At 64.2% G+C, this 20,004-nt stretch overlaps 1 protein-coding gene across 4 annotated transcripts; it reads right to left on the bottom strand.

Moving 5' to 3' along the window:
- Positions 1-568: 568 nt before the first annotated feature.
- MICALL2 (MICAL like 2) lies at positions 569-19,211 on the bottom strand. 4 transcript variants are annotated; one of them, XM_013047795.2, is made up of 16 exons: positions 18,860-19,211; positions 11,851-11,899; positions 10,118-10,259; positions 9,017-9,204; positions 8,296-8,405; positions 7,296-8,081; positions 5,584-5,840; positions 4,457-4,547; positions 3,799-3,938; positions 3,342-3,409; positions 3,124-3,247; positions 2,929-3,019; positions 2,712-2,785; positions 1,972-2,086; positions 1,173-1,219; positions 569-784 (listed from the first exon to the last, which is right to left on the bottom strand). In XM_013047795.2, the coding sequence occupies exons 1-16, from the start codon at positions 19,000-19,002 to the stop codon at positions 690-692; spliced, it is 2,520 nt and encodes an 839-aa protein (XP_012903249.2). In that variant the 5' UTR covers positions 19,003-19,211; the 3' UTR covers positions 569-689. The 4 variants fall into 4 exon arrangements, 3 of the variants coding, with proteins under 3 accessions (XP_012903249.2, XP_044931120.1, XP_044931119.1); XM_045075185.1 differs by lacking the exon at positions 18,860-19,211 and adding an exon at positions 15,919-16,144 and having other exon boundaries at positions 3,342-3,406; XM_045075184.1 differs by lacking the exon at positions 18,860-19,211 and adding an exon at positions 15,919-16,140.
- Positions 19,212-20,004: the final 793 nt, after the last annotated feature.

Raw genomic sequence — 20,004 nt, 5'->3', positions numbered from 1 at the left:
GGGACGGTCCACCAGGACCACCACAATGGGCTCCCACAGTGGCTGGAGACAGCACAGACAAACAGGGAGACAGGCCCATGGAGAAGTTCCTCTCCTGGGGTACCCGAGTGAAGGCAACATGGGGCAGGGACTTAGGGTGAGCTGCAGGGGGTCTGCTCCTCTTTGGCCTTCACTGACCCGACTGTGCCCTCTCCACCAGACATGGGGAAGGGCAGTGAGCCCCCCTCCCTGTGGGACACCAGGCCCGGGCTTGGATTCTTCTGTCCCCTCTCCCCTCTGCCCCCAGGCAAGGTCACAGATCTCAAGCTTTGGAGATCCCCACTTGGGGCCAGTCCCTGAGTGCAGTTGGCACAGACCTGTCCTGTCCCTGGCTCAATCCATGCAGCCAGGTCAGGAAGCAGCCCCAATGCCCATCTAGGAGCATCCAGACCAGTTCAGAGAGGGTCAGCGCCTGCTCAAAGCCATGGACACATCCCCACCGATGCATAAGTAGACGCTGGCCAAGACCTCGGGCCAGGTGCCAGGCCGCCTGGGAACACGTGGCGAGTAAGAGAGCGAGCCCAGGCCATGTGGTCACTTTCTTTATTGTGGCGGCTCAGAACCCACGGGGAGGAGGGTGCAGTTCCCCACCCCCACGGTGCCCGCCCTGCCCAGACTAGGGGCAAGGGTGTTCTAGCCGGCCAGGCAGCTCACTCAGGGGTCCTGCTTTTGCTCCTCAGGGACAAGACCCTGGACAAGCTGAACTTGGACTTCTTCTTCTGGTCTCCACTGTTTCTCTGGAGGTCTAGTGGGGGAAGGGGATCGACACTGAGGATACTCACCACCTCTTGGCCACCACCCCTGCCACATTTGTCCCTCCCGCCCAGCCCTGGGAGCCCTCCCTGGGCTCCCAGAGCCTGGAGGAAGCCAGCCCCCGACAGGAGCCCTGAGCCTCAGCCCTCCCTTTGGGAACTGCCTCTGTGCCTGCTGTTAGAGCTCCCGCTGGCCTGGGCACCCTCCTACCCTGACCACATGGTCAGCAGCTGCCTCTCGGCCCTGCTGAATGATGGGAAGCTAGCTCCCTTGGGGTGAGCCTTCCTGTCCTCGGGCTATATCTGTCCATGGGTCCTGGCCCCCACCCCCACGGGAGACCCAGCCCGGACCCCCCCACCTCTGCCCTGGCCCCCCGTTACCCAGCCTCTGGATCATGTTCTGTAGCATCTCGTCCTCCTCTAGCTCCCTGAAACAGGAGAAGCACAGCAGTGAGGGGCTGCCCTCAGGGGCGAGGGGCGTAGGGCTCCCAGTCAGACTCATAGCCGAGCCCCCAGCCCATGGGACACCTGGGTCAGCTGTCTCCCATTGGCCAATAAGGCAGCGCCTGCCCCCTCTGGGCCCGGACCCTCATCGGTGGCACAGGGACAGGAGGGCCCTGGAAGGACCTGGACCAGGGCTCCCTCAGCTCAGATGGGAACACATTTAAATTTGGCCACTGACTCTGTGACCTTGGCAGGTCCCTCCTTTATGCATAGGGACAGATGTGCCCCTAGGAATGGTCAGGAAGCCGGCAGCTGCCCCCAGGGCTGGTTGGAAGCCAGAGGCCACCCCCAGGGCTGGTCAGGAAGCCAGCAGCACCAGTGCAGCACCAGGAAACATGGGTGGCTGTGTGTATTTAAATAAAAATAAAACCTAAAGTTCCATTCCCCTGTTGAATGGGTCCCAGGGAGCCGTTCACATTGTGGAATGTTCCAGTAGCAGGTGCTAACCCCTGAGGGTCAGGGAACATGGGGCTTGGTTGGGGGACAACCTCTAAGACAGGCAGCCTGGGTCTGCCCTCGGTCTCAGGTCCCCACTCCTGCAGGACACAGTGTCGGGGGGCAGCCTCCCTGCTGATGGCAGGGAGAGGTTCTGTGCAGAAGGTGACCAGTCAAGGCCTGGCAGGGAGGAGCTGGGGTTCTGGCTGCCCCTCACCTGGGCCCCAAGCCCCGCCCTCACCGGAGCCGGTCCTCCTCCAGGAAGTCCACAATGTTGCTGCGGTCATCCACCGTGCTGATGTACTGGCTCAGCAGCTCTTCCTCACGCTGCTGGTCCTGGAGGGACTTCAGATACTCTGCAGGGACAGCCTGCCTTCAGTGGCAGCCCTGCTATCCCCACCCTGCTCAGGGACACAGCGTCCCCATCCTCGAGGGTCAGGCTCCACCCCCGGAGGTGGGGGAAGGGTCTTGGGAGCAATGGGGACAGAGTCTGCCCTTCTGCGGTGAGCTCTTGGCTACGCCAGACGGACAGATAAACGGATGGACGGGTGGACAGCTGGACAGGTGGGTGAGTGAACGAATGAATTAATCCGTGGAAGAACGGCCAGATCAGACCCAAGTGCCGCTGCCCCCATCCCACAGCAAGGAAGGGCAGGGCAGGACTGCCGGGCTTCAGCCCCACCATCCGCAGTACCCAGAGGCCGTGCTAGTCAGGGCTTACAGCCTGCACGCACAATCAGCTCGTGTAACCACTGCAGCTGATGGGCGTGGAGGTGGTAATCACTGCAGTGAGGAGAACAGAGAGGGTGAGTGCCCTGGCCAAGGACACACAGCCAGGAGAAGAGGTGCTGAGACTTGACCCTGGGCAACCCATCAGCCTCTGCCAAGGTGGCTGCCCAGGCAGCCAGGAGGGGCCTGGGAGAGGCCGCCCCCACCCGCCCACCCCGCTGGCTGTGGCTCCCTGGGGTAGGCAGGACTCACTGGGCTTGGCCATCAGCTGCCGCAGCTCCCCCTCGAGGTCCATCTGCTGCTCCACCAGCCGCTGGTCCCTGGCCCTGCCGAGGGGACACAGGCGTGAGGCCCAGCCCGCCTGGCTGGCCACCCCCACCCGCCCAGTGCCTGAGCTGGGGTGGCTGGAAGAGGAGGCGGCCGTCCAGGAGAAGTCCCCTTCCAGGGGAGGAGCGGCTGGACCCCTCACTTGTACATCAGCTCCGACTCCTGCCGCAGCAGCAGCTGCTTCTCGTGGATAAGCTGGAACCAGTCCGCCATGAGGGCGTCCTCGGAGGCATCTGTGGGGAGTGGGGGGGCCAGGATGGCTCAGCTGGGGCCAGGGCGTCTCCAGGGCAAAGCTGGCTAAGGCCAGGCTGGGGCACCAGGCAGAGTATCGGCTCACCTCCCTCCGCAGCACGGAGATTCTTCTCCAATTCCACACCCTTGAGCTCCAGGGCGTCCAGCTGGCTCTCGATGTCCTGCATTTGCCTCTGGATCTCCTCTGGGGGCATGTAGTTAGGGGGCAGCTGTGGACGGAGGGCTGGTGAGGGGCTGTGGGAGACGCCGGGCCATGCCCCGCTGGGCGGTATTCCTGGCCCCCCTGTACGGGGGCTTACTCACCCTGGTGGCGTTGGTCACTGCCTTGCCGGGTGAAGAGGGGACACCAGCTGAACCCAAGGGCTTCCCTACTAAGGGCGAAACAAGTCTCCTGGACCTGGCGGCACCAGGCCCAAAGCTGTGTTGACCCCACCCTGCCTGCCCAGCAGCCCTGCTCGCCCCTCACTCTGGCAGCCCTAAGCGGTGCCCTGCTGGTGCCCAAAAGCCAGAGCTCACAGACAGATCCAGGCATCATACCCCCCGGCCCCTGTGCCCCCCCCGTCAGCAGCCCGGGTACCCCAAGTGCAAATGCTCCACCAACGCCAGGAGGGCCTATCTGGTACTCCCCTCCCTACTGGTGGGCAAGGGCTCAGGGACAGGGTCCTCCAAGCCCCCTGCCCCACCTGAAACCCCTCTGACACCACTGGGTCGTGTTCCCAGGCCGGGCATCTGGAGCCCCCGGGTTTGCACCCAGCATTACCTGAGGGGCTGGGCGGAGGTCTAGCTGCATCCACTGTCTTGTCAGGCAAAAGAGGGGTCGGGGAAACGTGGACAGGCCCCTTGGAGCTTTCATGGGCCTTCCCAAGTGCCTCACCAGTCCGGGGCTCTGCCAGGAGGACCCTAGACAGAGGGCAGGAGGTCAGCTGAGGGAACGACAGGCTGCCCCCACACCCAGGTGCAGACATGCCTGAGGTAGGTAGGGATGAGCTCGTGACCAGCTGCGACCCTCCTAGAACACAGATGTGTATTCCCGTGAGCACTCACCTGTGGGTGTGAGCCCCGCTGCACACCTGGTGCAGGCCCCCACCCCTGCTGCGGGCCCCTGGGCCACACACTGCTACAGGGCACTCAGGGCGGCTGGTGTGACTGCCCCTGCCGTGACTTAGGCCGGTGTGACTGCCCCCCATCACTCATGCTGGTGTGAACTGGCTTCTACTACCACTGCTGAGAGGTCCCAGCAGATGTGCACGCATCCCTCCCATGGGTATGTCAGTCGGTCCGCTTGTGCACCATTATTCACCTACGAGCACTGGTGAGCCCCTACTCTGTGCCTGACCCTGTGTTAGCCCTCAGACCCCATGAGCACAAAGCCTAAGGCCCAGGCGCAGGTGCAGGGGAGCGCCCCCCCGCCGCTTCACCTCTCAGCAGGGTTTTTCTTCACGGGCTTCAGGCGGGCCCTCCATCCTGCCGGCCCGTCCTCCGGGTCTTCCTGGGGGCTGGCACTCATGCCTAGGTTGGGGGCAGGGACACAGGTCACAGGGGGTGTTCTGCTGGGTAAGACTGGATCTCACCCACCCCCACCCCAGCTTCCTGCAGCCAGTGCCTCTCGAATACCCGCACAGCCAGCCGGGCCCACAGGACAGAGTCGGGCTAGGAGTCGGGCTCAGGACTTCAAGCCTACACTGTGCTGTGTGCGCTCAGGGGAGTCGCTCCCCTCTCTGGGCCTCGCCTTTCCCTGATGCCAAACGGGTGAGGGGGGGGCCAGGTGAGCCCCATGGATGCTGAGTGCCCATGTGTCTGTGGGACGGATGGCTAACGTGGGACAGCCCATCTGCTGGCTTCCTCGGCTGAGAACAGAGTGGCTTTCTTATGGGGGGGACTCGGCTGAGGGAAAGATCCTGGTAAAACACTGAGCATGGGGTGTCATGTGAGCCGAGCTCAATAACGCCAGGGCACCCGTAAGAGATACCCAGGCACCCAGAAACAAGGTAACTTCACAGTTACCCCCCAAAGTGTATGAAACGGCGCCAGGAACACGAGGCCACAAGATGGTAGTAAGCGATGGGAGGGGCCTCTGGGAGGGACCCAGGCCCAGGGGCGGCTCCAGGACGCAAAGAGCCCCGGGGCCCTGCTGTCGGGACAGAGCAGGAAGGACAGACACACACAGGAAAACTCCAGGGAAGAGGGAGTGAGGCCATGACCAGGGCAAGGCAAGAGAGGAATCACGGACACCCTGGCGTGGTCACCAGGGACAGTGACGCTGATGACCGAGGCCACAGGGCCTCAGCAAGAAGGGCCGGTGGGGGCAGGTGGGCGGCTAACAGTGACCATAAAGCCACGCCACCCCAAGAACATCGGCCGCCCCGAAACTTGAGTCCGGCAGAGCGGGGAGAGAGCAAGGACCAGGGTGGGGGCTGTGACCCAGGAGATAGAGGACAGGCACTCAGGGCTGGCGAGCCCAGGTGCCAGGCAGGAACCCGAAAATCACTGCAGAACCACAGGCCAGGGAGCGCCCACCCCACCTCTGCTCCAGGGGAACCCTTACCCTTCAGCGGTGGGGCCTCTGGCTTCGGCCTGGAGCCGGCACTCGCCCGACTGGCCCCGGAGCACACAGGCGGGCTCTTCCTGCCCGCCTGGGATGATGTGGCTGCCCCTGACGTGGTGCCCACCTTCAGGGGGGCTGGAAGCTCAGGCCTCGCCGGGGGGCTAAGGGTCCGGGGAGGTGCCAGCTGTGCTAGCTTGGCTGATGGACTTGCTTGTGGCCCTTCCGTGCTGGTATGGGATTGCAGAGCAGGGGAGGGCCTATGGGTGAGAGCGTAGGCATCAGGCACAGGTGGACCCAGGAGCCCTTCCTGCCACGACCCCCAGGCAGAAGCCCCTTGGCCTCCCCTGGCAGCTGATTCCTAATGTCCACCCTCCTGACGGGGACAGACAGCCCCTCCAAGGGAGTAGCCAAGGGCACCCACTTCTGGCACAGGTGTATACGGCCCTGGATATTACCTTCCCATCTTACTCTGGTACGGGCTGAGATTAAAACACCCCCAAAACACACTGTGCACGGGGTGTGGGGAGGGGCCACACCCACAGCCCCGCCCAGAGCCGGGATGCACTGGGCCCGCCTAGCCCCATCTGAGCAACCTGTGTGAGGCCTCCCCATGGGTGGCCCATCAGCGGCCATCCTGCACCCTCTTGGGGCACATGCGTGCAGGAAGCAGGACTGCCAACTCCCAACAGGGCCCAGGGCAGGGGGCTGGGACCTCCCCAAACCAGAGCAGCTCCTCCATGTGCCCCATGCTCCCTAGGAAACAAGTCTCTCCCTCCTGCTTCTCCCCGCCATGTGGGTGCACGGTGACCGGGGCAGCCCTAAGCCAGAATGCCGCCCCCAAATAAGGGGCCGCACGAGGTAGCAGGGATGGCATCGTCAGCCATCCTCGTGCACAACCTTCTTACTCACTAGGCCACCGTTGCATGGTGAACGGCTCCCCAACCCCCAACATTCACATCCACTTGGAAGCCCAGAGCATGGCCTTATTGGGAAACAGGGTGTTAGCAGACGTAACCAAGTATGGATGAGGTCATCCTGGATTAGGGAAGCCCTAAGTCCAGTGACGGGTGTCCTTATAAAAGACAGAAAAGTAGAGGACACAGACACAGAGAAATTCAGGTGACCCTGGAGGCTGAGAGGGAGGGTTTGGCCGCAAGCAAGGAAAGCGGGGCCACCAGGAGCTGGACGAGGCAGGAAGGACGCCCCTCCCCCAGCATCCCCGGAGGGAGTGCAGCCCTGCCCGCCCTGGGTTCCACCCTCTGGCCTCCAGAACTGGGAGAGAACAAAGTTCCGTCGCTTGAGCCCCCAGAGTACGGTGCTCTGTCCGGTAGCCTCCGCACATGACCGCGGGGACACTCCATCCATCAGGGCCCGTTCCGTGTCCAGTGTGCAGAGGGGACCGGGGGAGTTGTGGGGGGACGCGCTCTGCCCAGGTCAGACAGGACACTGGGACCTCTCCCATCTTTTGGTTCCCCATTGGGTGTCCTCCACGTGTGCCACGTAGAGGCCCCAGGGGACAGCATCCATGCCCCTGAAAGCCGAACCACCACAGCTCTAAGTGACAATGGTGTCCCCTCCTGATGACCACTGGGCACTCTGGGTCCCGTCTTATTCCCACTTCCCAGATGAGGAAGCCGAGGCTGGAGAGCACACCCAGGTAGGGCCTGGAAGCCTCCTCAGCTGCCCCTGACCCTGCCCAGCCCCTCACCCACCTGCCAGGCAGCTGGGCCCCGGTGTCCCCGAGCCTGGGAAGGGCCTTCCGGAGGCAGCTGAGTGCCTGCTCCCTGCTGCTGTCCCCAGAAGCCACATCTGCTGGAGCTGGGACCCTGCCCGCCAGGCCGGGGCTAGGGGTGGGCCCAGGAGTCTGGAAGAATTTCTCCCGGGCCTGCTGCATCTTGGAAGCTGATGGGGTGCTGTCTGGGGCGTCTGCTGGGACTGGAGATGCTGGGCCCACACTGACCTTGGTCTGGGGGGCTGCCACATGGGGGGTCACCGAGCCTTGTGGGGTGGCCAAGTGAGAGTCCGCGGCACTCGGCATCAGGGCAGGACGGGGACTGACAGCTGCCTTGTCCTGGACCAGCGGTGACCACGCCGCTGGGGAGCTGTTGGCCACACGCATGCTGGCTTTGCCACCCTGGAGGCCCGCCGAGAAACTGGGCTTGGCTGAACTACCCGCGTGGACGTGGGAGGAGGCGGAGGCCGGAGGCTCAGCTGGAGTGGGGACACCCTTGGCCGCTGATTTGCCCACCACCGGCTCCAGGGCCGCTGGCCTGGCTTTTGGTCCTGTGTCTCGGAGCCCATTTGCCTCCTGGGCCTTCCACGGGGCATTGCGCGGCTGGGAGTCCGAGGGCACAGCCCCTGGCCGTCGGGGGCCCGGGGTCCACAACGTGGGGCTTGCGGACGTGGCTTCCGGGTGGTGGCTGGAACACACGAAGACGCCGGGCTCGCCGGTGGGCCTGTAGGCTCCAGAGTGCAGCGTGTTGGAGCACTGTTTACACCTGAGGCGGGGCAGAGGCAGACCCGTGAGGACACTCCAGGCGGGCACGCGCGCCCCACTCACGCACACGCCCGGGCACAGGTTCGTGCAGCCCCATGCCCACGTGTGTGGCGGGGACCCACGCGACAGGCACCCCTCCTCCCGGTCATTTGTGCCTGTGCCTATCAGCGCGGCATATGCACACACACATGAGCACACGCACGCGCCGGCCCCACCTGAAGCAGCTCCGGTGGTAGAGTTTCCCGTCAGCCAGGTGTCGCTGCACAAGGTGCACGTGCTTGCCGCAGACCCCACAGGTGCTGCTGACTGAGCTGCTCGGCGAGGCCTGGCCCGTGGGAAGGGTGCCAGCTGTCATTTCTGAGCACCCCCCAGGCCTCTCTCCTGACCACTGCCCCATCAGTGGGCGAGAAGATCCCACTTTACAAACCAGAGAACTGAGGCCCCGAGGGGAGCAGCCTGCCAGATGCTGCCAGGAGGGACCATGCCCCAGCCGGCCAGACTTCAACTTCAGGGTCTGCAGCCCAACCCCAGCATAGGGGGTCTGGGGGCACAGAGGACAGGTTCACGAGCTCCTGCAGCCCCGGGAGGGGCAGCAGTCCTAACAGCAGGCTCGAACAGCAGGGGGCGCCCAACCACAGCATATTCCCTGCCTCCTTCCTGCCTCTGAAAGTGGGGATACCCTAACGTCCTGGGCAGGCCAGGAGGACACACCCAGGATTCTTTCCTGGCCCACCCACAACAGAGGGGCAGAAAGTCACAAAGGTCAGGACTCAGGGTCCCAGCTGTACTCAGCCTGCACCACCTCCCTGGACCTCAGTGACCTATGGGTACAAGGAGTATCCTATCCCGACCTCAGGATAGGACCCCACTCCCAGCTGGTGTAGAGGTCACACTCAGTGCCAGGAGCCAGAGGGAGAGGGGGGCTGGGGCACTCACGGTCTTTGGCAGGAGGCCCCCTGAGCTGCCGTCCTTCCGCTGGATGGTGGGGTTTCTGTTGGCTGGAGACAGTGGCTGCTCCTGGGCTGCAGTGGGTGAGGGCCTGGCCAGCTGGGATGTGGCCTTCTTCCCGGATGGCTCCTCGCTGGACTCCGATGAGGGTCTCTTGATACCAGCCATGCCCCCAACTGCCATGACATAAGCAGGGTTAGGCTCTGAAAGCATCTGGGGCCACCCTCGGTCCAGATCTCCTGTGGGAGCCCGGGGCTGCTGGGAAGGGCAGCTCCCGCTGTCCAGGGGCGCGGGAGGGGTGGCCAAGAGCAACCGGGCGCACATTCCCAGCGGGGGCCTGGCTTCTCCCACGGCCCTCCCCTCTGGCTCTGAGAGCCCCGATCTGGGGTCAGGGAAGTGGAACTTTTCTGTTTCTCCACAAAGTGGAAAGATCAAGGAGGGGCTGGTCCTGTGCCCAGAGTGATTCCGGGGATTTCTGAGGATGAGGAATGTGGGGGGAGGGGAAGTGGCTGAGCTTTGGGGTGCACAAAGCAGCTGGAATAAAGTCCCTCAGGCCTGTCCCTCACCCACGCGCCCTGCCAGAGGCCCTGGCTTGCCAGGGCCAGCCTGATGTCTATAAGGCCAAATGTCAGGACCAAATGGCGTGGTAGGGGGTGCGGCCTCTGGAGCCAGGCCCGGGAGCCCACACAGGGTCTGCCAAGCTGCCTGAGGCAAGAGTTGTGGGCACAGTTTCCAGGCGTGTAGATGGGCAAGCTGAGACCGAGGGGGTGAGGAGAGGCAGGATCTGGGCGCATCCGTTTGGTGGACAGGTGTGGGGGGGCCTGCAGGGTCTGAACCCGTGCTCATTACTTCCAGAGCATGGGAGAGCCTTGCTCCCCTGGGGAGGAGACCACAGCTCAGGGAGCCCCAAAATGGGGCACCAGAAGGGCCTCCCTGCCCGCTTTCTGCCCTACCGGGCAGCACTGGCAGCCAGTGCTGAGCTGGGGTGGGGGGGTGTCATGGGGGCCGAGAGGGCGGGTGGGCCTGGCCGTGCAGGCCTGGCCGTGCGGGCTGTGCAGAGGCAAGGTGGGAGAGGGCCTCCTGACTCACTGGGGGAGCGTCCGTGGAAGTAGTTGTAGTACTGGGACACGTAGGTCAGGATGCTCAGCCGGTCAGGCACCTTCAGGGCCACCATGTCCTCAGCGTCCAGCAGGGCTGGGATGCCCAGTTCCTCCTCGGCCACACGGAAGGCCTGGTAGGGGGTGGTCAGCATGAGTGGGCTGGGGGACAACCCCTCCTTCCCTGCCAGCCCCCAGCTCCTCCAGGAAGGAGGCCAGAAACCCACTTGAGCCCAGATAGTTCTGGGTTCAAGGTTCACGCTCTGCTCAGGCTGCATGACCTCCCTGAGCCTCAATTTACCAGTCCGTCCATCAGGAACCATATCCTGGCCACGCAGGAGCCGGTCCCTGCCAGGGCCAGCCTGCCGTCTCCTGCCTACAAATGCCCGTCCCTCACCTGATGGTCCTCGAGCCCCACATGCACCCTTCCCCTAACCGCTGACACAGCCACACCACACCTGAGGGCAACACCTCAGTCTCCAGGTATCCGAAACAGGGCTCCAGGGGTGACCTTCCTGCCATGCTCAGGCCAAAAGCCTCAAATCTCCTTTGACTCCCCTTCAAAATACATTCAGAATCTGACTCCTCCTGCGGCCATCATCATGCCCTTGCCGCCCGGCCCGTTATCAACACAGTTCCTGTGCACCCCGAGCACTCCCACAAAGCAGCCCAGGAGAGGAGCCCAAGCGCTTCCCATGCTCCGCCAGCCCCACTCTGCTCCCACTGCCTCCCTCACTCTGTTCCAGCCTTGCTCCCACTCTGTTCCCCCCGCCTCCCCAAGTCTGTTCCCACCGTGCCCCCACTCTCTTCCAGCCGCACCCCCCCCTCGCTGTTTCTCCTCCTACCCAGGTCCCTGCCTGCCCAGCGCCCTGGCCCGGGGAGCACCCCCCCACCAGGCACGCCCCTCCCAGAAGTGGCCAGGGGGCTCCATCTTTCCGGGGCCGGACCTGCCCTGTCCCCTCATGAGGCTGCACACAGCTCTGCCGCACTGTCCCTGCATGTTCATCCTGCTGGCGCACGCTACAGTGTCACTACAGGACTTCCTGCCGCGACGGACGAGCTCCCGTCCAAGCTGTCCATCCTGAGGGCGACACGTGGAGAGCGCGGCTAAGGAACTGAATCTGTCCTTTAGTTCATCTAAATTAAGTCAAATTGAAAGGCAAACCACCAGAGCCCAGTCCGACACCCCACTGGAGAGCCGGCTCTGGGAGGAAGGGCTCGAGTCTGTCTGTAGGCAACGGCCTCCAACGACAATGGGGTGTGTTCTGCAGCGAGGAAACTGAGGCAGGGAAGGGTCTGGCGGCAGTGCGGCAGGCAGTGTGCTCAGGACCCAGCAGCCAGGTGGTTGGCAGGCTTGCACTGCAGGTCCCCACAGGACAGGGAAGGGCCACCGGCCCGCCAGGACCCACCCCAGGGCTGGTCCTCCCCAGAGCCACCTCTGGCCCCCGTCTGCTGTGGGTGGGAACTGAGTCCCAGCCCCTCCGAACCCCTGCCTTCCCCCACAGGAAGAAAGGGACCAGGAGGTCCGGGGTACTAGACCAGAGGCTGTATTCCTAGGGTAGGGTGACCTGGCTCAGGACAGGCTGCGGAGCTCAGCGGTGCGTCTCTGGCCACCAGGTGCTCACCTGCTAGGCCAGGAGCTCCCACAGCTGCCCTGGGGGTGCCCAAGGGGATCTGGGACCTGGCTGACGGTGCAGGGAAGACTGGAGAAATGGGAGCACTCACCAGTTTGTTGTTCTCATAAATGTTTTCCTTCCTGAGAGCATTGAAGTCTCTGGAAGAGAGAAAGACAGGTGTCCGAAGTAGCTCAGGGAGGGAGACCGAGGCACGAGGTCACCCAGCCCCAAGCGGGCAGAGCTGGCCCTGCTCCGGGCTCAGCAATGCTGGTCAGCACCTGGGCAGCCAGGCTGACCAGCATGCTCCAGGCAGAGGGTCCCCACAGGGTGGGGAAGGGCCACAGCCACCGCAGGGCCCTGTCTTCTCAGAGCCACCTCTGGTCAAGACAAAGGCACCAGCCTGGGCAGCACAGCCAAGCACATGTCCCAGTGGGCTGCTTCCAAATTCCCAGAAGCCTGTGGGCCTCGTGGGTCACCAGAGGCCCGTGTCCCAGGGGTGAGAGCAGGGGGTGGACGTAAGAGGCAGTGGGGGATGGAGCTCCACGCTGCCCACTAGTCAGGGCACCGCCAAAACCTGACCTCGGGGGTGCTGAATGTCCGAGGTGCCAGGCCCAGCCTGGACGGGACTCTGGGTCCCCGTCCAACATGGGCACACCTCAGCTCACTGCCCCCCTGCAAGGTGGCTCCAAGCAGGAAATATGGCCGGCCCGGCAGCCGCCCATCCTGACACAGGCCACTCAGATACCCACCCGCGGGGCCTCTGCCGCAGCTCAGCCCCTTCAGTATGTGCTGGACGGTTCTGGAAGCCCCGCAGCCTGGGGAGGGGCTCAGGCTGGAAGCTGCGTCCTGACCCAGCCGGGATGCGCTATTGGACCCAGGGGGAGCCCTCTCCTCTCTCTCTTAAGGCCTTAGTGTCCCCGTCTGGGAGGAGGATGGCAGCTTCTGACCGGAACTGGGGGGTCTGGCTGCTGCGGGTGCGGCAGGGAGGGGACGGGGCTGCCGTGTGCCCAGCTTCCTCCAAGGAGGCCCCCGCCAGCCTCCAGCCCCGCGGCCCATCACCCTGCCCGGCTTCGGGGAGAACTCGCCATCCGCTCGGACCACCCCCCAGGTAACGTGTTCCAGATGCTAAGACCACCCCATGAGCACAGACCGTGCTTTTGTGCATGGGACAAGATGGAGGCAGCCCTGTCTCCAGGAGACAGAGGGGCGGGCGCGGCACCTCCTGGTTCTTCAGCGCAGCCACACGCAGCTCACCCGGGGTCTGTCCCACCAGTGTCCATAGCACACGGAGGGGCCCGTCCACCCGTCGCCCAGGGGGCTCTCGGCAGCTGGGGCCTCCGTCCACCGTCCCCCCCCCCCCCCGCCACCCCATCCCTTTGAAAGTTCAATCTCTTTTCCAGACCTGCTCCGGGTCACTGACCCGCACAGCCGTGTCCTCAGCAAGATGCCCCGGTGGCGGGAGGGCAGGATAACAAGATCTGTTTTGTCTGCAAACACGCGGGGGAAGGAGGCCCCGATCCCTGCATCTGCCGTGGGGAGGGGGCGCAGCGGCTCGCCTGGCGGAATGCGGGGAGGGGGGGCCTCGCTTCGCCCAGACCCCAAGGGAGCACCTCTCCATGGTGGTGCTGACCCCGCTGAGCAGGCGCCAAGATGGGCAGGTCGGAGCCTGCCCCGTGGCCCTTCCACTCAAGGTCAAGGACCACCCTGCCCCCAGGACCCTGGGTCCTCAAGGCCTCCACAGTGGGCCCAGACTCCCCAGGCCAGTCTCAAACGGCCACCACACCCTTCCTGAAGCAAGTTCTCTGCCCAGGGTCTTGCCCTCCCAGCGTCTTAAGCTCAGCCCACGCTGCCCCCTCCGTGGGGCATACACTGGCCCTGCCTGATGCACCCGCCACGGCCCCTCCCCAGAGGCACCTCCCCACAGGGCCCCAGCAGACTCTTCACTGCCTCTGGCTGGTGGCCTTGTGAGCTCACACCCCCATAGCAGGGGCCTCGGTCGGCGTCGCCTTTGTCCCCGAGGGCCGCCTGGCCCGGCGCTCTGGCAGAAATCTCTGGACTGAGTTGCCCAGCAAACCCTTCAGAGACTGCCAAGGAGAGACCACACCCGTCCCTGCCAGGAAGTCCAACAGGACCAGCTCTCCACCATCAGGGACTCTTGCGGGGACTGGCGGAACTGGGCCCCCCACAACGATCTGTTGGAGAGAAACCCCTGCCCCGGGACCTCAAAACGTGACCTTTGGAAACAGGATCTTCTTTACTGACAGAATCCCGTTCAAATGAGGTCATGACAGTGGGCCCTAATCCAGAACGACTGGCGTCCTTATAAAAAGGGAAATCAGGCCCCGGACGCAGAGGGGAGCCAGCCCTCCACCAGCCCAGGGGGGAGGCCCAGAGCCTCCGAAGGGGCCCCCCCTGCTGGCTCCTGACTCAGAGGACACACGTCTGTTCCAGCCACCCCATGTGTGGTGCCTCGTGGAGCAGGCCTGACAGACAGACAGCCCGGCTTCGGCCAACCCTCAGTGGGAAGGTGGCATATAAGGCCTTGCTGGACCAAAATGCATGAGCTGCACCCTCAGGGGCCGTGCTGGCTGCCCCTCGGTGAGGCGGCTGAGGCTCAGAGCACCCCCACCCCTTCTACCCCGGGTAGATCGTGTTTTAGTCGAATTCCTGTCATTTAAATTCAGTTCCGTTCCGGTACAACTCCCAGGTGCCTGGGGCTCTGCACACACTGGCTGATGAATTAGTTCCCAGGCTCCCCGAGCGAGGGGACTTCTGGGGCGTCCATCTATTCTTTTGACATGGTCCAGCGAACGGACTCATCGGGTCTCTTCGTGTGTCCTGTGGCCGCTGACTGGTCTGCCGTCAGCTGGTGCCGGCGTGGGCCCAGCCCTGGCCTGGCCACGAGAGCCAGGACACGGCCCCCCACCGCTGGCCACAGCTGACCATGACTGTTGACCTCACACTGTTGCGCCAGCCCGCCTCCTGCCCCCACGCTTTTGGGGCTCTTAGGAATGCGTACCCCCTTCCGAATTCCTGGAGAGCTGACCTCACGCTGTTTATTTCCCTGGAACAAAACGCAGCCACGCGGGGGGTGGGCGCTGGGCTGGGAGGGGCTGGCCGAGGGGAAGGCGCCTTTTCCAGGCACCCCCAGTACATCTGGAGTTAATCCCACAGGGAAGGGGAGCGGAGAGGAAGGGGAGACACAAAGACAGACACACAGAGATGGAAGGGGACAGAGACAAGACCGAGGCCACACAGCAGGAGAGGGAGGCACCGGGCAGACTCTAGCACAGACCTCGGCAGCGTGGACGGCACGGGGAGGAATGGGACATGACAGGCGCCGGAGGCCCGAGGCAGGGAGAAGGGTCTCGGTGCAGGGCCCAGGGCCCCACCTCTTTGCACCCGGTGGACAAGTGAGACCCCTCAGCCTCACTGCCCAGCCGTAGGCCTCCCCCAGGCGGGAGTAGACCCTGACCCCGACCCTGACCCGGGGCAGGGCCCAGCCAAGAGTCAGCCCTGGGGCTTCCGTGGTGGCCTGAGGTGGGTATCACAGGTCACTGGCCCCAGGTGGCCCCAAGGAGGTGGGCTGGCAGCTCCTCCTGGGTCCATCCTGGAGAGTCTGGCCGGAAGGAGGCCCGCGGGGGCCTGGGCAGCAGGCCCTCAGGCCGGGGAACAGAAGGCCTCTGTCCCCAGGCAGCTTCCCGCTGGCCAAGAGGCTGCTGTGGGAGGGGAGGCCAGCCCGGCTGCCTGGGCCCAGCCCACCCTCTGCTCTGGCCCAGGAAGAGAAACAGTACTGTCTCCAAGCATCTGGGTGAGGGGCTCTCCGGACTCCAGACTACGTGTGAGTCTCAATGCACGTCTCAGGGAGCCCCGCCGTGGCCGCAGCGTCACCGTCCCCTCCACCGGCTCTGCCCCAGCCCTGACATCGGCCTCCCAAGCTGGAGGGACCTGGAGAAGTATCAGGTCCCCCCACCTCAGGACTGAGGGGCTGGGAAGGTCTCCTGCCCCCTCTTCCTGGTGGCAGCCGCCAACCCTACCTCCTGCATCTCCCTTGAAAACCTCAGCCACCTCTGGTCAGCCCAGAAGAGGAAGGAGCCTAGCCGCCCGCTCCAGCCCTGACAGGTCTACCGCCCGAGGCAGGAAGGGGCTGTTTGTTCTGGGTGGCTCGGGCATGTACCTGGCTGCTTGGCTGAGGTGGCATCCCTGGGGACATGAGGCCCACCTGAGAAAGCCTAGCACTCTGGGGCAAGCTGACCAGAGAGGGGCCCTGGCTGCTGCTGCCCGGCCAGCTCTGGTGGGGTATCTTGGGTACGCTTGCCTCCCAGGGTCCCCGTGGGCCACCAGCATGTCACACGTGCCTCCCGGAGCCAGGCCACAGGAGCGGAGCTGTAGCGTCGGGCAGCTGACCACCACCTGTCCGGCTCAGCGCCTGGGCTCCTTCACAGCTGTTCCCCGGGAAACCACGGGAGGAAACGGCTCTGGTGTAGCAGGAAGGCTGGAGATGGGGCGTAGGGAAGGACTTCCTGGTGGCCAAGTCAGGGGACACAGAGCCGGATGTCCACTCTCCTGTGGCCAGAAGGCTTCTGAAGGACAGGGAGCCTAAGGGGGAGGGTCTCGTCCAGTCTGGCCTTGGAGGCATCCTCCTGGAGACTGCATCCTGGACTACTCCTTACTTAGTACTTCCTCCCCTCCCCGCACCCCTAGGCGGCGGGTCGGCAGGGGCGGGGGCGGGGGGGGGCCCTCAGGGACCAGGGTGGGGGAGGGGCGCGTAAGGCACAACAAAGGACACCTGTGTACCCACAGTCAGCATGTACACAGCACCAAGTACATGCACAGCGTCCCACCAGCCCTCCAGCGCCCGCCAAGCATCAAAAACTACTAACGTTCTACCAGTGACCACAAACAGAAACCCACTCCCTCCCAGTTCCGGAGGCCAGAGGTCCAACATCAAGGCACCGGCAGGGCCGTGCTCCTTCCGGAGGCTCGCAAGGGAACATCTGTTCTTTGTACCTCCCCATGGGCTCCAGGCATTGCTTGGTGTGCGGTCCCATCACTGGGTCTTGGCCTCCATGGTCACGTGGCCTCTTTCCCCTCCCCCCTGCACACAGGCACCTGCAGAGCCCCAACCTTGCAATGACACTTCCCAAACCCTTACAGTCCCTACAGAGCCCCAAGTGCACGCCCTTATCTGTAGCTCTCCAGCTATGTGCTCCTATCCACCAGGCACCTGGCAGGTGCCAGACACAGTTCCAGGCACTGAGGGCGGGCAGTGACCAAAAAAGACATCCCCACCCTTTTGGAGCTAAAGGGCAGTGGGGGCAGACGGACAAAAACCAAGTCAGCAGTAAATGAGATAACTGATGCCCTCGATGTCACTCCCGGAGGCAGGGGCCAAGTTCACTTCTTCAGTTTGCAGTGCTGAGTACACAGCAGGCACTCATTAACGGTTAAAGGACCAGTTGCTTGACGCCTGCTTGTGCCAGCACGGTACACACCCATATGTGCACACCTGTGCTCACGCTTGGGCAGTGCCTGCTGGGACAGGCTCAGGCGCCACATACACACCCACATACCCACAGGGGGGCCTCTACTCCAGCAGAGCAAGGAGCAGACAGAAGGCCCAGGGCTTGGAAAAGCCCTAAGTCTCCAGTGATACCCACGGTGTCGTTCTGAGGCTGCCGGCCCGGAAACGGCCATACCCCATTTGCCTGTAACCGTGGATTTCTCCTGCTGCTCCGTCCCAGCTGCCTGGGCTCAGGCCCCAGCCAGCCTCACCTCAGACCCTCCATGCTCCCCGGGGGGCTCGGCCTGTCCGGGTCCTACCCTTAGCCCTCCTCCCCATCAAAGCTCAGCTTAGGATTTTCACTGTGGAAACCCACTCTGCCCAACACCTCTGCCTCCAGGCGTGACTGAGGTGCACCCCTGGGCAAGGGGCAGAAGCTGTTGCCTAAATGCCACATGGGGCGTCCCCAGGAGTCTCCAGTAATGCATTTCACAACCTGGGGCAGGAGCAGGAAGTACGTGCAGGCCTTTGTCAAGACGAGCTTCCCTGTAGAGTGCCTGGGAGTACAGAGTACCTCTGAGTGCAAGGGAGGAGCCCCGAGGGCCAGCCCCGGCTCCACGGACGTGCTCTGTGCCCTCAGCAGGCTGTTTGGCCTCTAGGCCTCACAGTTCCCCAGTCTGGGCAGACAGGGGCCTCGCGGAGGTACTGTCTCTGGCCTCTCCCAGCTCCAAGACCACCCTGGCAAACACACACCCCAGCCTACCCCTGAATCCAGCCACAGCTTCTCAAAATGCTTTTGAACATCATGCCTCTTCCGGAAGGCAGGTGGCCTTCAGAGGACCCCCTTCCTAATCCCTGGTGCCCCCAGTCCAGGCACCCTCCCCTGGAGCTTTACCCATCTCTAGTTCACATGAGTCGGGGGCCAGGCCATCAACACACAGACCTCTGCCCCAGCAAGCCAGGTCCCAGTCATTCAGCCGAACAGCATTTGCTGTTCGTGACGGACGTGGGGACAAGATCCAGCCTGCGAGACACCAACTCCAAGAGCCTCCTGGGGCAGTCGCCCTAGTCCCTTCCCCTGCCCACGTTCCTTGTCTCCCAAGCATAGGGGCTCAGCCTCCACCTCATACCTGTCACTCTAGGGCGCCCAGGCAGGCCTCTGGGACAAGAGCTAGGAAGTCTGGGGCTTTCAGCTCTGTGCCTGTCCCTCTCCCACACTGTCCCTGGGCTGCATTCTTAAGGGTGCCTGGACCCCCTGGGGCAGAGACACAGCTCCTTCCATCTGGGGGGAAGTCCCTGGGCAGCAAGGCGCTGGGGTGAGGGGGTGTGCAGAAGGGCAGCCCTGCCGGCGCTCTCCCAGGGAAGCCGCGGGGTGGGCCGAGTGGCTGTGTCCGGAGCCCAGCCTGACTCACGGACTGACTAAGCCAGTGGGGGCGGCCGGCCGGCCGGCCTGGCTCCAGCCCAGCTCCACTCGGTGGACGGGTCGTGACCGCAGGGACCCCGCTCCGCGCCGCCCATCCCGCGGTTCCGCACACACACCCCGCCCGGCGGCGCCACAGGCCCCGCCTGCGGGGTTTCCCCGCCGCCTCAGTTTCCCCGCCTGCGGTGCACTCACAGGAGGTCGGGCCGGTGGCGGTGCAGGATGGCGCAGAAGGCCAGGCCGTCGCGGAACGACGTGGTCATGTTGGTGATGTTCACGTCCCGGTAGCCCTCGCACTGTTGCCGGCACCACTGCTGCAGCGCCTTGGTGGCGGCCATGCGGGCAGCGGCGCGCGCCCCGGCGGCGGCGGGGCTCCGACTGCACCTCCTGGAGCCGCGGGCCGCTGCCCGCGCCCACCGCCGACTGCCCGCGCACCGCCGCCGGAGCCCAGCCGGAGCCCTGCCGGAACCCTGCCAGAACCCTGCCGGAGCCCCGCAACTACAGCGAGCCTCAGCCGCGCCGCCGGCGGGAGTGCGGCCCGAGCCCGCCCCCGAGAGGCCCCGCCCCCGAGTCCCCGCCCCCTTGAAGGGCCCGCCCCCCGAATCGTCCCGCCTCCAGGGAAGGGCCACGGCCCCTAGGGTCCTCTCCCTCCAGGCTCGCTTAAACCGACCACGCCCCTCCAGGGCCCGCCCCCGCCCGGAGCCACGCCCACCCCACCTGCCCTCGGAGCCCCTCTGACCTCCACTGCTCTTGGGCTGCTTCCGGACTTTCTTATCTTTTTTTTTTTTTTTTTTTTTTTTTTTTTTTAAGATTTTTGTTTGTTTGTTTTTTAATTTGACAGACAGAGATTATAAGTAGGCAGAGAGGCAGGCCGAGAGAGAAGGAGGGGAAGCAGGCTCCCTGCTAAGCAGAGAGCCCGATACGGGGCTCGATCCCAGGATCCTGGGATCATGACCTGAACCGAAGGCAGAGGCTTTAACCCACTGAGCCACCCGCTCTCCCACCAACAGTCGTGGAGAAGTCGGGGACAAATCCGATCTACAGACAGGAAACAGGCTAGGAAGTCTTGGAGCCCCCCGGCCTGCCTTTGACCTTGGGCACTCTTGACCCCATGGAGGCCTCCCCGAGCACCCCAGCGCGGGAACGCCCCTCACGTTCCTGGGCTTTCAGGGGCTTTTCCTCCCCGGTGCTCACGCTGGCGGGGGGCCAGGCTAGGCGGTGATCTCGCCTCTCAGGTTTCAGCCCAGGGCGCTGAGGCTGGGAAGGGGAGGCGGTCCCCGTGTGGCCCTGCCAGTGTGGGAGAGAGGTCAAGCCCTCCAGGAGTCTCCCCCATGGGCCTG

This window comes from Mustela putorius, unplaced genomic scaffold, assembly GCF_011764305.1.
Source record: "Mustela putorius furo isolate JIRA1106 unplaced genomic scaffold, ASM1176430v1.1 tig00000139_pilon_pilon_pilon, whole genome shotgun sequence".
NCBI classification, from domain to species: domain Eukaryota; kingdom Metazoa; phylum Chordata; class Mammalia; order Carnivora; family Mustelidae; genus Mustela; species Mustela putorius.
Note: the sequence above shows the minus strand (reverse complement) of the source record. Positions and strands in the feature narration are given on the sequence as shown.